Below are 16,667 nucleotides of genomic sequence, written 5' to 3'. Positions count from 1 at the left end.
CGCCAAAGAGGTTTTCAGTGTCAGTGAGTAACTGTTGGGCCTTAAAATATCTACACAAACAAAACTGTGGTAGCGACCTCTCTGTGAGTACCAGCACCTCCTTAAAGTCAAGTCCTCTAACAGGATCAGTGTGTTTTACATTATGCTCGGTTATTTATTGGTTCTATTCTTATTTATTCCCATTCTTACAGATATTGATGTTTAGGATTTCTTATTCAACTCATAACAACTCAAACTTCTTCATGCAGCTGTTCCCTTTAAGGATGACCACTGAGGATCATTTGCCTCCATCTCACCCTATCCCTAGCATTCTCTTCTGTCACACCAACCCTCTGCATGTCCTTCATCACTTCATCCATGAACTGTCATCAGTCGTCCACTTTTCCTCCTGCCTGGCAGATCCATATTTAACTTTGTCCAGCATAGCCACTATTCCTCCTCTGCACATGTCCAAACCATCATAGCCTTGTCTCGCTAACTTCATCTCCAAATTGTTCACCCCGAGTTGTCCCTCTGATGTCATCATTTCTAATTCTGTCCCACCCGGGCAATTACGATGACAATCTCAGCATCTTCAAGTCTGACACCTCTAGCTCGGCCTCCTGTATTTCTATTTGTGCCACAGCAGGTCTCACTACCATCTTATAAAGCTTCCCTTTCACTCTTGCTGTTGTCAGTCACAAATGACCCCTGATTTTCATCTCCACCCACTCTAACCTACCTGCATGTCAGCTGCTTTGAATGCTTGACCCATGGTTGACCCAGAGTGTCATCAGAACCCTCTTTTGATGCCCTATTATATGCTTTTTGCTAGATCCTCAAAGACATAGTGCAAGTTCATCTAGCCAAACATTGCACACATTTCAGTGCTTTTTCTCGGCATGAAGCCACAAAAAACAAAAAAGTAGTAAAACTACAAATATTTTTATTTATCATTACTTTTTTTTATCAAGTGATCCACAGAATACATCCTCTCATCATCTTATCTTATCATCTCAAAACAGTTTTTAATTTTTAAGTTTTTAATACCATGGACTGAATCCTTTTGTAGTCTGCAGTATATGAAGCTGAACTCACCTTTATTGGTGCACGCAATCCATTGTAAGGGTGTGACATCATAGTTATGCTGGCCCACGGAAAAGGTAAATACTCGAACCTGACATGGGTGAATAGAGGAAATGTCAAATTAACTGTCATAGGGTGATTAGACACTACAGAAACATCCTGCTCGAATGCAGGAGGTAATGGAGAGGTGTCTGATTTGCATGAGAAACTGACCGTTTTGTTGGGCCAGTTGTATTGCATGAAAACATCCTGAGCTCGGTCCTCTCCTCCGTCAGTAAACAGCATGATTATTTTATTGCAGTTAGCCCGGGGGACATTTGTTTTCTGAAAATTAGGAAAAAACAAAATGCACATGTCAGTCAATGCAGTAAAACTGCATGCAGAACCTTTATTTTATCACATAATGCCAAGTCAAACAAAATCAGTATAGATGACTTGCATTTAATAGCTGATTGAAGGCAAAGTGAAATCCAGACTTGTAGTCGGTGGTGCCTTTAGCCTGCATCTGCTGCACTGCATCCTTGAAAATCTTTTTGTTGCGCACATTAGCCTGGACTAGATGGCTAAAGCAAGGGACCACAGCCACAGCCTTCTCATTAAACTGAAACACAGGAGCAGACGCAGTTTGAAAACAACAGGGGAAATGATGGAAAACCAATGTTCAGATTCAGTAAGTGTAGCATATGCTAACCCTGGCCACATTGACGTAGTCATCATCGGATAAAGTGTCCAGCATTTCCATCACTGACGCTTTGATCAGTTTCAGGGTGAGTCCACTGACACTGCCACTCCTGAGGAAACATCAGAATAAACATGCTTAAATAAATACTTGTGTGGAGACAAACAAAAGGCAAGAGGATAATTTTGTATGAGGGAATGCAAAATAACGCATTTATGTGTCAAGAGTATTAACTAATCCTAAACGTTTTGGCTCAGATGTAGTTAAAACTCGCAAAATGGTGCTAAAGACAATCTAATTTTATCCATTTTTATGCCAATCGACAGTTGTGGAGAGCATAGTCTGACTCAGGGGTGTCAAACTTCAGGCTGAGGGACCAAAATTGGGTCAGCAAACACTTTAATTTAGCCCATTGAATGACTTTGGAAAATGTGAAGGAGGGCATAGATTTTGGAAGTTCAGGTGTATTTTCATACGTTTTACAATCAAAGCATTCATACTATACCAAAGTAATTACAATAAGTGATAAATAAACAATTAAATGACAAAAAAACCCCAGTTTTTTCACTACCTACTATGAAAAAGATAATTTTATTTTAACAATGTTTATACCACAAGTCAACAAAGACTGAAAACCTGAGACTTGCTGCTGAAATTGCACCTTTTTTTATACTGAGGTATCTCAGGGATTAAACTTCTTCACACTCACAGGAAGGGCACTTTACTGGTTCAGCCCACAGGACGCAATGCACTGCTGTGCCTCATACAAGTATGTCTGGCAATATTCAATTCAATTTTATTTATATAGCGCCAAATCACAACAACAGTCGCCCCAAGGAGCTCGAAATAAAAACTCAACAGAAAAGTTCTGCACTGTAACTGTAAAAGTCTCCCTCAAAGTGAAGATTTTTTTTTAAATCTGGCTCTCTTCGTGAGCCAGATTTAAAATAATTCAAGAGGCCAGTTTAAAAAGAACAGAATAATTCATAATGCCTCCACTAAAGTCTTCAGTAGTGCTGCAAAATCTCTCCTGCTGCATTGATCGGCACTGATAAATATATTCAGTGGTTATATAATGGTACTTTTCACTCCTTTACTTTCCACTTCTGTTTTAATTTTGTACAGTTTGCATTCAACAAAACACAAATTTCTGCAGTACTAGTGGAAATGTGATCTCAAAAACTACAGTAAAAATATGGCTAAAAAATAAAGCTCATGAATACTGCATGGAAGAATAGATCTGAAAATTTGTTTTTGCATTTTTTGCTATCCTAATGTACACGTGATGAGCAACCAGGTTTCAAACTTATGAAAGGTCTGCTGATTTCCCACATTGAGCTTAACAATGGGATTAACCTTGCAGTAAGTACCAATGAAGTATGTCCTTTTACCACAATAGCAACCATGGGGACAGCACAGCAACAAAAGACTGCTGTTCTCGAGCGTGAGTTTGAATTCACTCAGCAAAAAAAAGCAAAACATTAGTGTTTGCTCTGCCATAAAAATACAAATGTTTCTGATTAAAGCAATACTTGAAAAACATTTATGAAATATACAAATTTGCAGATGACAAAATGATGCTACAGCCAACATCTTGTTGTTAAACAAAATACCAAAAACAGAGAGCAAAATACCTAATCGAGTTTTGCCCTAAGGCAGAAGGATTTTACAATTAAAGCAGTATTTCACACTTTATCCAACATAGTGCAAATCATGCTGATGAAAATGTTCCAACAGAAAGGCTCACACAGTGAAAAACAACCAGGCTGGACGTGCAGAAGGTTAAAACAGGTACTTTAAATTGCCAGGGGTGAGGGGAAAAAATCTATATAGTCTATGCGTATTTTACGATACATTATATCCATACAGGGACACCAAATATTGATATTTTGTTGCATAAATTAAAATACTCTGGGTCTACGAACTAGAGGGCTCATCACGCCTGTAGGAGGTAATCTTTCTGGAAACAGTTGCAGTCTGACTTGGACTGACCGCCATCCCTTTTTCAAAGGTTTGCAAATAACTGCTGTTTACTCAGAGTGCCAACATGTTGCCATCAGTATGAATGAGACTTTATGAATAAGCATAACTCAAGGGGACTCGACTCAGCTAGCTGCTGGCTGGTTGTATTCTAGTTACATTCCTATAAAACAGGAAGATGAGTGCAAATCTAATAATTTTCAGGCTCTGTAGACTTTAACAGATATGTGATTTTCTATGATTTATCACAGTTGCTGTATTATCAGAAACAGATTGCAAGTATTTGCCAACTTGACCGCATTCAATCACGACTGATATCAGACTGACTGTCAACATTTAGCAGGTTTTAGTGACAGCTTGAACGTCTCATTTTGCAGCAAAAAAATTAATAAAAATTGGATTGAACAGATAATGACAAAGTTTAACTTTGAGGACATAACGTGTTTGAAACAGATGCTAAATCATATGAATATCACAAAATGTGAAAAATTGCAATAATATTGCATCATCAGAAAGTGAAAATGTGGTTAATAAAACAACAACTAAAGGGGATCATAAAGCTCTAACCTTCAAAATTAAACATGAAATGAAAGAAGGGCAGAGGTGAAATTTGCATGGTTAACAGTGAGAGGCACACCGAGAAAAACTAATGAGGGGCATAAGAAAAGTAATGAAATTCAGTAAAACGACTGGATGTTACAAGAAAAATCCGAGAATCAAGATTAAAAAAAAACACATGGGCAGAAAAAAGCGATTTCCTGGACTCTCTGTACATTGCCAGCCAGTCTAGCCTTTGCTTGTGTCCAGCTGTGATGCTAAACTAAGATAACCATAAGAAAAGTGAATGTTCATTCTCTGAATGGGTCAAAAGGAGTTTAGCAGAATTACTCACACGTCAACAAGGATGACCATGTCTTTGGGGGATGAGGCACCCTGGATGTACCTGTGGGGAACAAAGAAGAGTACACAAAACTTCATCTGCTTCAATCCATTGCATGCAGCCCACATGTAAACATGTTTAAAGCTGGAACGCATACCAGGGCCTCCTCCTGACATCATACAGGTCAATTTTATCAGGAGCTTTCCAGGGTGTTGCTGCAAAAAAAAAAATAGAAGAAAATATTCACGTCATAGTATTTACTTTGACTTTGGCTTATTCACCTCCTACCTGACAACTGGAACCTAAAAACTAAAACCTACCTGGATAATAGCGAGTGACTCCTGTCGCGCTCCCAAATGCTTGCCACAGCAGTGACGGATCCTCTCGACTATTCTCCATGAAGACTTTCTCCAACGCTTGCGTCCAGTTCAGTTCGTTTAGAATGACGGGAGCTAATCAACAAACAGTGAAATATTTTAAATACACACCTTAACCTTAAGCTAATTGCAAACATGTCTTTACAGACTGGGGACTCTACTTACCTCCTTTATAAATATCCGTGGGAATCTGAACAGCTGTGTAGGAATAGTTGACATTATTCTTGAAGTTTGGGTCATAAACAAACTCCAGCTTGATGTGAGAGGGATTTTCCACCTCTCCTTCTCCATCCATGGAATACTACATGAACAGGAGGACAAGCACATGAAGCACAAACACATTTCTCTCCCTAATATTAATACTGTAGTTGAGTCAATTCAGGCTATGTAAGTAGCCAAATAAGTAAGTATAAGCCAAATACAGTGGAACCTCGGATTGCGAGTAACTTGACCTACGAGTAATGAGCAAAAAACTCATAGTCAGTGACTTATATAGAAAATACCTTTAAAAATGATTTTTATGTGAATATTTTGGGAGCTCGGAGCGGTCCATCAATCATTTCTCATGGGGAAAATTCTCTTTGACATACGAGGGTTTTGGTTTGCGAGCAGCAACGAATCATTCTCATAAACCAAGGCACTACTGTACTTAGTTTTTTTTAAAAATAAAAGTTCAGTTTATTTGTCCCTTACTCACATAATCCAGCTCTGCCTTGGAATCATAATAAGCCATGTCCAGCTCCTAGTAGAGAACAGATGGAGATATGAAGAGGCTGCAACTGTGAAACAGTTTGAGGACAAGTAATCATATGCATGCATGTGTCAAGTCTGTCTCTGCACAGTTCTTCATAAGCGTAGCCACTACTTGAAATGTATGTTCATTTAAAATGATGCCCATCGAAAGTCCAAAACTGCATTTTTTTAATACTACAACCCTGTTTCAAAACAAACAAACAAAAAAAAACAAATCAATGTCTTTTTAATAATTTAAGTAATATTTTTTAAAATTATATACAGAATTAAATGTGGTCCGATGCTGCTGAAATAAACAAGGCCACTCACTGATGAGTACACTTGTGAACATTCACTCTGAGATGAGTTTCTTTCAGCTATCTGTAAGAGTGACCTTCTCTGTTCTTTATATTTTATAAAGAGCGGACAAGCTACCTATACATGTTCATGATTTAGAGTTGTGCATACTCCTACTAAATCTGTATTTATCGTTCACATTCTCAGACATGCAAGTCACTCATACCTGCATACAGCCCCCGTACGAGCATGGATGCCGTACGTGTGCTGATAACTAGCTGGATGGTCAGAAATGTTTTCTATATTGTCTGAAGTTTCAGGAACTTGCTGAAATGCTTATTTTTATTCATGGTAGGATTTCAGCATGCTTTTGTGGATAAATCATCAAAAAATTCCAAGCCAGTCTCATTTCAAATACCGTAAAATGCCTTTATTCTTATAGGATGGTCAGCTTTACCTCAAAAAAAAACAAAAAAAACCCCAATGCATTTCAGCAGGCAAGCCTTGTTATAGTTGTTGCTCTTAGTTAAATGTAGATGCAGAGACAATGTTAGCAGACATGTTGAATCACTGAATCACATGACTATAGACCATGAAATGCCACCTAATGATTTTCTATTGTCGTTGACTGAATGGACGTTAACTAACAACATTACACAGTATTTAAACAGACCAAAGGATGTGCTATGGAGGCTTTTTCAGTCCTCCTTAAGCAGGTGTATAACTGGGTCAAAGGGAAGAAAACTGTTAAATTATAAAATAAATATTTGTTTTTTTCAAACACATTATTCAGAAAAAGATTGTTTGTCTTAATCTGGATCGTGTTTTTTAAAATAAAATCAATCCCAATTTTAAATTATTTTAGTGTACAGCAGGGAGAAAATAAAATTATTATATCTTATAACCTTGAAAGAGAATAAAGGGACTTTGCATATATCTGTATTTAGAAAATTTACAGACAGAAACATTATGGTACACGCCAGCAGCTTTCACCCACAGTGGCTTAAAGAAAATGTCCCTTTTGGTCAAATCTAATGAGTGAGGACAGTCTGCACCCAGGAAAAGGATTGTGAGGCTAAATCTAAGGAAATAGCGTTTTCAGGAACATAGATATAGAAACACTATCCAACACCTGGACACACAAACCTTATTTAAAAGAAATGTTCCAAAACTAATAAAACATGAATTAGTCTTGGGGGAAAACATACAGTACAGAGGCAGAGACAGATAAACATATAATGACAGGAATTGGGGTATTGGGAGTGATGACGTAATGACCCAGATCTCCTCTGAACCACCATTGATCAGTTTTAGGAGGACTCTCATCCTACACAACAAACTGGTACACACCAATCAACAACCAGACTCCCAGGAACATGGCTGTGCCCAAAACCTAGAGAATCCTGTTTGATAAATCATGAAGTTCTTTCGTGACTTAGCCCATGTGTATCTTTTCCAATGAGCACCTCAAATAGAAGCAGTTTGAATCCAGGGATTTGAGACTTTGTTGTTCTCTGTCTCTCTCGGTCAGGCCCCTCTCCAGGGTGTACCCCACCTCTTGCCCAGTCACAGCTGGGGGGGACAGGCACCAGCTGTTCCGAGACCCTAAGCTGGATGCACGGATCCAAAACATTTTTTCCCAGAGAGGAGTTACAGCCCAAAGAAATTATTCCTCCATCCATAAAATGTTAACAAAAAGCACAAGAGCTTTCCAAAGTAACACTTTCATCTAAACAGCAGCCAAAAAAAGTACAGAAGTCTTTAGTTTAAAACTACATTTAAAAAAAAAAGGAAAAGCTGCATTTGTGATGCTGTAACCACCAAATGTTTCCTATTGTTCGGTACTGTTTTCTGTTCAGCACTCTCACATTATGAATCAGTAGACAGGCTGTTAGGCTTGTGTGGAGCATCGCCATCTGTTACTGTCTTTACTTCAGAGTACGCGTGACATCTACGCTGAGGTGGATGTGTTCCTATTTTTGGCCTGTTCTGATTACCAGATTTGATCTCCAAAGAGCGCCTTAGCCTAAATCGAGCTTAACATGACAACTCCATCAGTCTGCCGTTAGTCATCCTGTTGTTAGTAATATAAAGTTTTAGCACCTCTGAAAACACCGAGCTATCAGTCAGTGTTCTTTTTCAGTCAGTCCAAAGAAATGATGCTGCTCATCCACCATGTTAACTTCTCCTATGAGCTCTGCTTCTTCTAACATTAATCTGTCAGCAGCGATAAAAGATAGTTTCATTCATATATGATAAAAAAGGAGACGTTTAGGATTTACTCAGATCGTCTCTTCAGTCTGTCTCTTTCTCATCATGCCACCTTTATGTATAACAATATGCTTGTTCCTATCTTTGCTAAGAGACAGATGAGAAGATGGGTATCACTCTTATATCCCTCTGCTAAATATAGAGCTCCACGCTAAGCAGGCTGGGTTGCTCAGCTTAGCATACATACTGGTTACAAGTGGAAACAACACCATCTCTATACAAATATTTATTTTTAAAAAACCCAAAGAGTAAAATTGGTAATCTTTGCTGATCAGGCCTTTTTACTTTCAGACTTTATATAGCACCAAATCACAAAAACAGTCCCATCAAGGTGCTTTTTACACTAAGGTAAAGCTCCCACAATTATGAAGATAAAACCCAATGATCAAACGACTCCCTTTAAGCAAGCACTTGGCAACAGTGGGAAGGAAAAACTCCCTTTTAACAAGAACAAATCTCTGACAGAACTATGCTCATTTAGTAGCAGCCATCTGCCACAACCGGACTCTGCTTACAGAGATGGAAAGAGCATCTTTGAATGCACAGCATATCCAGGCTAATGGTGATGGTGTAATGGTGTGGGGGCTATTTACTTGGCACACTTTCGGCCTCGTAGTATTGATCATCATTTAAAAACTCCAGCCTACGTGGCCATGTCCTTCCCTTTATGTTAACAGTGTACCATCTTCTGATGATCAAATCACTTTGCCTACATTCAAAAACAGAGAAGAAACAAAAACAACGGCCAGTTAAGACGTGGAAATCTAACTGGGAGCCTAAGGCAACAGTGTCTACTCAGATTGTAGCGGATGAGCAAAAACATGTAGTCCTTTGAAATCACAGGGGAATTCAGTGCCTCTGAGAAGGATGTGAGAACCCATGTGAGAGGATGAGGTTAATCCCGTCTCATTTTGTCGGGGAAATGAAGCAGACCGAGTGGAAAAGTGGAATGCCAATGTGTGTAGGACTCAAAAGAAGCACACGGCTGAGTGCACTCAGTCATCTGTTTCAGCCAGACGAGCGCAGCGCAGAGGGATCCACTCAGCTGCCTGGTGTAAATGTTTCTTTCTCAGGTCATCCCGTTTAGAGACACAGGGCTGAGAAACATACCCCTGAATTATTTTATTCAGTGAATTCAAGATAAAATTGTACCGTTTCTAATATGTGAGGAAATGTGTGATGACAAGTATAATGACATGTGCTTTTTTTAGGGAAACAATATATATTATTGTGTATTACAATAATATATATTATTGTAATACACTGTATTGTTTCCTTAATTTTTTAATCGACACATTTTCAAGTATTTCAAACATATAATTTTTTTGAAAAAATAATTTCCCCTTGAAATTACTATAGATTGACTCAAATCCACTACAGACACAAAAAACCTTATGAAGAAAAGTAAAGACGAATACGTTGAAAACAAAAACTCACCAAGGCCTTACAAGTAATTAAAAAAACACATTTGGAAATGGAAAGTAAAAGAAATGGAGCTGAATTGGCTACATGCACAACTATCAAAGCTATAAACTGAGTAACATTATATTTCTAATTTGAACTGAGAATATAATGTTATTGAGACTTACCTTGATTTCATCCTGCCACAGATGCTCCCGCTGGAGCCGCTCTGCTTCGCTGGCTAACCTCTACAGAGACACAGCCACATTAGACAAGCAAGTATGATGACATGTTCAATTTCTCTAATCAGATGATTTTGGGGGAAGGTCACAATTAGACAGACTTAATCAGACTTGTGTTAACTGGTGTTTGTAAATGATACTGTGGTCCTGCATTTTGCAGGACATGAAATGGGTTCTCAATCAAACTTTTCTGTCTTTGCTTGCATGTGCGCTATAAGCAAGTAACATTTGTATCTGTAGGTCATATCTTTACAAAACTTTTTTTTAGGTTTTGCACAAACAGCATTGTACAAAAGGACAGAGAAATGGATTGCATGTAGCCATGTGAAAATAAACTTCACCCTCTATCATTTCTAAGGTTTTAGGTATAAAGAATTTAATTTATAAATTTAATTTAATTAAAATTTGATTAAAAAATCATCTGTTCTTTAAAAGGTTATAAAATTAAGTAACTATAATCTGCTGATATTCTGTATTTTGTTTTTGCTAAGCATGGTGCTCTAACTTATGTGCAAAAATCTCCACTTTATTCTGGTTTATACAAATGATGTTGCAAAGACCTTGTGGTTTGTTTAGATGCAGCTTTCCAACCCTAAGCCATGCTGTTCATTTTAGAGAGAGGAGGCTTTGTCCTGGCAGCCCTTCCAAACAAAATGTACTTTTCTCAAATGTACTAATGCTAACTGTCGCAGTTTCTCTAAGCTTTGCTCAGGCAAATGGACTGATTCTTATATGGCGCTTTTCTAGTCTCCCGGAGTACTCTATACAACATGCCACATTCACCCAATCACACCCATTCTCACAAGCACTTAGTGCTTTCTAAGTACATTCACACACATTCATTCATAGGCAAGGCAAGTTTATTTATATAGCACAATTCAACAACAAGGTGATTCAAAGTGCTTTACAGAGACATTAAAAAACAAAAACAAATAAAAAGCATGATTTAAAATTGATTAAAAAAACAGTAGATAAAATCAGAACAGTAGATAAAATCAGTAGTTAAAATGTAAGTTTTGAAATTTAAGCTTAAAAGTGTGGATTTGGTGTTTTATTCAAATGCAGCTGAGAATAGGTGAGTCTTCAACCTGGATTTAAATAATGTGTTTCAGCTGATCTGAGGCTTTCTGGGAGTTTGTTCCAGATATATGGAGCCTAAAAGCTGAATGCAGCTTCTCCGTGTCTGGTTCTGACTCTGGGAACTGATAAAAAACCGGATCCAGATGACCTGAGGGATCTGGAAGGTTCATACTGGGTCAGGAGGTCACTGATGTATTTTGGTCCTAAACCATTGAGAGCTTTATAGACCAGCATCAGAACTTTAAAGTCTATCCTCTGACGGACAGGCAGCCAGTGTAAAGACCTCAGAGCTCCGATGGATGCATTGGAGAGCAACTCGGGGCTAGTATCTTGCCCAAGGGTACTTGGCATGCAGATTGGAGGAGCCAAGGATCGAACCACCTTCCGATCAGTAGGTGACCTGCTCTACCTCCTGAGCTACAGCCACCCCAGCAAATTCACCACTCCAGCAAAGATTGGCAGCTGTTTTGAGGCTTTTACCCTTGTGAATAACATTTCTCGCTATATTGGAAATGGTTTTATAATCCTTCCCAGATTGACAGCAGCAGCAATAATTGTTTCTCTGAGATCATTGCTGAAATCTTTTCCTCCTTGGCACTGTGCTAACACACAACTGAATGCTCCAGACCAGCAAACTGATAGATCTTTTTCTTTCAGAGAGGTGCACATAGTTGATGATGATCGGTTAACTGGGTATATTTGATTATCAACACCTCTTAACTCCCTTAGATTTAGTAAATGTCTTGTTAGACTTTCACACACTAATTCTGCAGTTTGATTTTTGGTAATTAAATAAGGACACAGCGTAATATATCACGAGTTGCTGTGCATCTGAGATTGTATTTATCTAATATTAGAAAAATGAGAAGGACCAGATTATTTTATGTTGTGATAAGTAAGGCGTTTCTTTTACACGTTTTTTAAAGCAACATCGTATGATTATGGCATTAAGAAATTAATATTTAAAAATCACAAGACAAAAATACAAAACTTGAGGAAACATACTTACATCAAGTGCTTTGCGCTTTTTAGCCAGAAGTTTCTCAATATCCGAGGCCACTTTTTCAACAATCTTCCGAGGCTGATTCTTCACCAGACTAAACCGACGCCTTTCTTCATTGTATATCTGTAAAGTTTGAATGGACAGCTGTTAAAAACATGTGCAACATGTGCATCGAGTGCAAACCTCACTCCTGCTGACTTTTCCAGGGATAAGTTATCTATGAATAAATCGTTTTTTTCATGAACCTGCAGAATAAAAAAGGACACTGACAGAGTGTCTGAGACAGAGCTGTAAGATTCAAAGCTCGACAATATGCGGAAGCTCATCTGTTCATTGAAGGCGCACTTGCTGTGTCTGCGTGTACAGTCCAATTCTAAGATGTCTCCTTTCATGCATAAGTATTTATGAACGTAATTTTATGTGCAATCATCACCATGTCATAAAAAACATATAGAAAGTAATCTACATTAGAGTTAATTTATGCTTAAATTAAAAAGGCATATTTGTATCACACGGCAGACTTTCTACAAATTAGATGCGTGTTATACACATGGGGGTCTTAAGCTTGATACACCCAAATGACGCTCTTAATGCTTTTCTCTGCAGGGTCTGAATTTGAATTAGGACCGCACAGAGAAAGTTAAATTCAGAGCACCTGCCGTACAGCTTTGGTACAGCCACAGAAAGTACACAAGGAAACTTTACAGGTCAGTGGGAGACATCTGGGAATCACACTGGACAGATAGTGGGTGGAGCTGTATTGAGTAATGATTTTATTTAGGAGCAATACCTTCCACAATATTTGTCTTAGAATCATTTCTGCTTTGAAATTGTTAGAGCTTAAATCGTGGCCATACTGCTAGTGCTGGTTTAGGCCCTTTTGCCTTCTGCCTTAATTTTTAATGGCGCTGATTCATCAAGGTACTGAAAACATTCTGGTTCATATTGACATGACAGCATCAAAGAGTTGCTGTAGATCTGTCAGGTACATATCCATGATGAGAATTTCCTGGTCCACCACATCTCTAAGGTGCTCTATAGGATTGTGTAAAGTAGTCAGACTCGAACCTCAAGGAAGGTGGTAGGGAAGCAGACTCAGCAGACATTTCGGGTTTCCAGAGTTGAGCAATTTATTTACAGTGAACCCCATCCTACATGAAACTTAACAAAACGTCCCCCCCCCCCAAACTTAATTAACAAAACAAAAAATACATCGATTTGGTAACTCAGCTCGCCTCTCCTCTCTCATCTCTCATCTGAGCCTGGCAGAGACTGACTATATTGTAAGAATAGATTATTGTAGTATTAGGGATTTAGTTGTATTAACGATAGTAAAGCATTATATTCGTTATTCATTTAAGTAGGCCATAGGTCAAGCTGCTAAACACTCACACATAGAGCACACACACAGAATTGGGAGAATAAGTCAGATGTGTATGTGAGAAGCAGAGGCGACAGAAAGGAGAACACAGTGTGCGAAGAAATGTGCAGCAAGGACACGAGATAGGGAGACAGCAGATAGACAGGCATTAGCAGGCGCCTAGTTTTGAGAGACAAAGGTTGGTGACTTCTGTGTCAATGTGTGCTGTTGGGGCCAAACCTATGGCGTTATTTTTGTGCCACTATTCTGAGCGCACGTAAAACAACTTTGCAGGTGCAAGTGTTGCATTTGAGAAGAAATTTATTTACAGCAAAGAAAAGCTAAATTTGAGTGAACAAAATTCATTGCTGCGTGCAAAAAATGTATTTCAGTGTTTGCTATTATCCATATACACTCAAAAACTGAGCCCCTCTCGCTCAGTTTTTGCATTTGCACTCGCTCGCAATGTGCTGCTTGCGCTCTCAACATTTCTGCCCGTGCGTGTTCAGCTCTTTCTGTACACCGTTATAGTTATGCCACAAAATCAGCCAATCACAGACTTGGATGCAAAAAAAAATCTGATTGGCTGTTTTGGTCTCCAATCAGCTCGAAATGACGAAATGCAATATCCCAGAATCCATTTCGTCCAAAACTCAAACGAGGCAAACGAGCCAGTCAGATTTTTTTGCATCCAAGTCTGTTTGGTTGGTTTTGTGGCACAAATATAACGGTGTACAGAAAGAGTTGAACGCGCATAGGCAGAAATGTTGAGAGCGCAAGCAGCACATTGCGAGTGAGCGCAAATGCAAAAACTGAGCGAGAGGGGCTGCTATTGTGTGTGTGTGTGTGTGGATAATAGCAAACACTGAAATACATTTTTTTGCACGCAGCTTTTCTTCGCTCAAAATAAATTTCTTCTCAAAATGCATTTTGATGATTGATGCTGAACTGTGAAAATCAGTCAAGAGCCGTCTGTGGGCATGGGTGTTTGTCTTCCTCACTGGCAGAACTCAGGTGGTGAGGATGGGTAAGTGCATTTCCAACAGCATCGCCATCAACACGAGAGCGCCACAGGGATGTGCCCTCTCGCCACTGCTCTACTCCCTCTACACTTCAGACTGTGTGGCCACCCACAGCTCCAACACCATTGTGAAGTTTGCTGACGACACAGTGGTGTTGGACGCCATCTCCAACAACGATGAGGCGGCCTACATGGATGAAGTGAAGAATCTGGCATCATGTTGCCAGGACAACAATCTCCAACTGAATGTTGGCAAGACCAAGGAGCTGGTGGTGGACTTCAGAAGGAGTCAGCACAGAGACTACAAGCCCATTATCATCAATGGAGCTCCAGTGGAGAGGGTGCAGTCCTTCAAATATCTCAGTGTCCACATCTCCTCAGACCTGACATGGTCTGCCCACATTCATGTCCAGACCAAAAAGGCTAGGCAGCGCCTGTACCACCTACGACAACTGAGGAAGTTCAGGGTCTCTCCAAAGATCCTCAGGATTTTCTATACAGGCGCTGTGGAGAGCATCCTCACACAGAACATCACATCATGGTTTGGGAACAGCTGTGTTAAGGACCAAAAAGCTCTTCAGAGGGTGATCCGTACAGCAGAACGCTGCTGCAAGAATGCTCTCCCCCCGCTTCAGGACACCTACACCAGGAGATGCCGGACAAATGGAGAGCATTGCAACTGCTCATCCACTTTGTCACAGATTGAAGCCATTTGAGTACAGTGAAGTTTAGATGGTGTGGTCGTCTGCTGCTGTAGACCATCTGCTTTAACATTTGTTTGTTTTTTTTTAGTTATTTTTGACTCTTCTTCTTAGCACAGAGTGTTTAACCTCTGACTTCTGATCAATAAGACATTTCTCAACCAGAGAACTACTACTTTAACAGGTCACCTTTAGTCTACATGAACCAAATGCATCGAGTTGCTGCCATGTTATTGGCTGGTATTGGCTAGATATTTGCATTAACAGGCAGTTGAACAGGTTTATCTATCCCACATGCAAAGATGTCGGAGAAAGAATTAAGATAAGCCAAAAAGAAAGACAGTGATCTGGATGAATCTGTTTGGCAAGCATACATACAGACTGCAAGAGGACTTTTCCCCTAAAATTAGCTTTCTTCCCTAACTTTAAAATGTCCCAAATGTTGAATACTGACCAGATGCTTTACTGGCCCATGCTGCACAGATGGGAACATGCAGCGATGAACAGGGTGTTTCTGTGAACTGTGCTGTCTGTGAAGAACTAGGTCTTGTGTAGAATCCATCACGGAGCACCACTGAGGACACGCATTATGTGGGTAAAACATAGACAACAACCATGTAGGAACATAAGTATTGAACCTGGTAGCATTTTCCTCGTTAAATATATTTCTAATAGGGCTATTGAGATGAAATGCAAGTCAGGTGATTGATCGGGTCGATCTATCAGCTTCATGAGGACACACATATGATTTTTCTCTTAGTATTTAGGTATGAAAACAAGACCAACAGCACAAAGAGACTTTAAAGCGATCGCCACAGTGATTCTACTTTAGAAACAGGAACAGAAACTGAACTACTATAAGAAATGGTTCTTATTCCCAGCCTTAGTGCTCACTGCAACATTCACACCCAACACTATCAGTACGTTTTGCAACAATACGGTCACTACAGTCTTGACAGAGCTTTTTGCTTTTACTCATAAAGAGATGCTTCTTATGTGACACCGTGCCAAAGAAAAACCTTTTCATAGGCCATCAAATAGGACTGAAGCCTCTAATATTAATCTGGGGTAGGCCTGCTTTTAAAATACAGAGATTTCAGCTGGGGGTTTTTTTGGGGGGGGGGTTGGCTTTGATAAAACAATTTATACCTGTGTCATTCCACTTTATTACACATAAGTTCCTTTTTGGACTTATTTGTTTTGATTTCTTTCTATGTCTAGATTACATCAGAAAATTTCACATCTATAGCTCCATTAAAAATGTTTAGTGTGAAAATGTTGGCACGTTCAATGCTTATTTTCCCCTCTGTATACAAGCTGCTGGTCCTCAACACAAGTTCAAACTGAAATAGCACTAAGTCTTAATGGATATCCACTAAAAATTTTGACATCTATGGTTAAAAGACAATAAATTTAGTAATTTACCATGATAAAGAAAAGGTTCTGTTTTCCTGTTATTCCTTGTGGTGAGACTGTTTTCCCCATACTTTGATTTGCTTTGTGCAATTACATATAAAACTCATAACATTCCCATTATCATCTGTTGTTTATGCTACATAGCCAGTGCTATTGTGCTAA

General features: G+C 39.1%; 1 protein-coding gene across 1 annotated transcript in view; it reads right to left on the bottom strand.

Annotated features, from left to right (window-relative positions):
* LOC146387189 (voltage-dependent calcium channel subunit alpha-2/delta-2-like) overlaps positions 1-16,667 on the bottom strand; it is a 41,658-nt gene that overhangs the window by 14,098 nt on the left and 10,893 nt on the right. The window contains exons 3-13 of the mRNA XM_084928611.1: positions 12,014-12,130; positions 9,871-9,930; positions 5,679-5,723; positions 5,147-5,282; positions 4,925-5,056; positions 4,762-4,819; positions 4,617-4,667; positions 1,757-1,856; positions 1,505-1,666; positions 1,279-1,389; positions 1,078-1,156 (exon numbers count right to left, since the gene is read on the bottom strand). Coding sequence (XP_084784737.1) covers positions 1,078-1,156; positions 1,279-1,389; positions 1,505-1,666; positions 1,757-1,856; positions 4,617-4,667; positions 4,762-4,819; positions 4,925-5,056; positions 5,147-5,282; positions 5,679-5,723; positions 9,871-9,930; positions 12,014-12,130 — 1,051 coding nt within the window. The remainder of the gene's footprint in view (positions 1-1,077; positions 1,157-1,278; positions 1,390-1,504; positions 1,667-1,756; positions 1,857-4,616; positions 4,668-4,761; positions 4,820-4,924; positions 5,057-5,146; positions 5,283-5,678; positions 5,724-9,870; positions 9,931-12,013; positions 12,131-16,667) is intronic.

This window comes from Perissodus microlepis, chromosome 5, assembly GCF_051167445.1.
Source record: "Perissodus microlepis isolate ML-2025 ecotype Zambia chromosome 5, ASM5116744v1, whole genome shotgun sequence".
NCBI classification, from domain to species: domain Eukaryota; kingdom Metazoa; phylum Chordata; class Actinopteri; order Cichliformes; family Cichlidae; genus Perissodus; species Perissodus microlepis.
The sequence above is the reverse complement of the archived record's forward strand: the minus strand, read 5'-3'. Positions and strand labels throughout refer to the sequence as shown.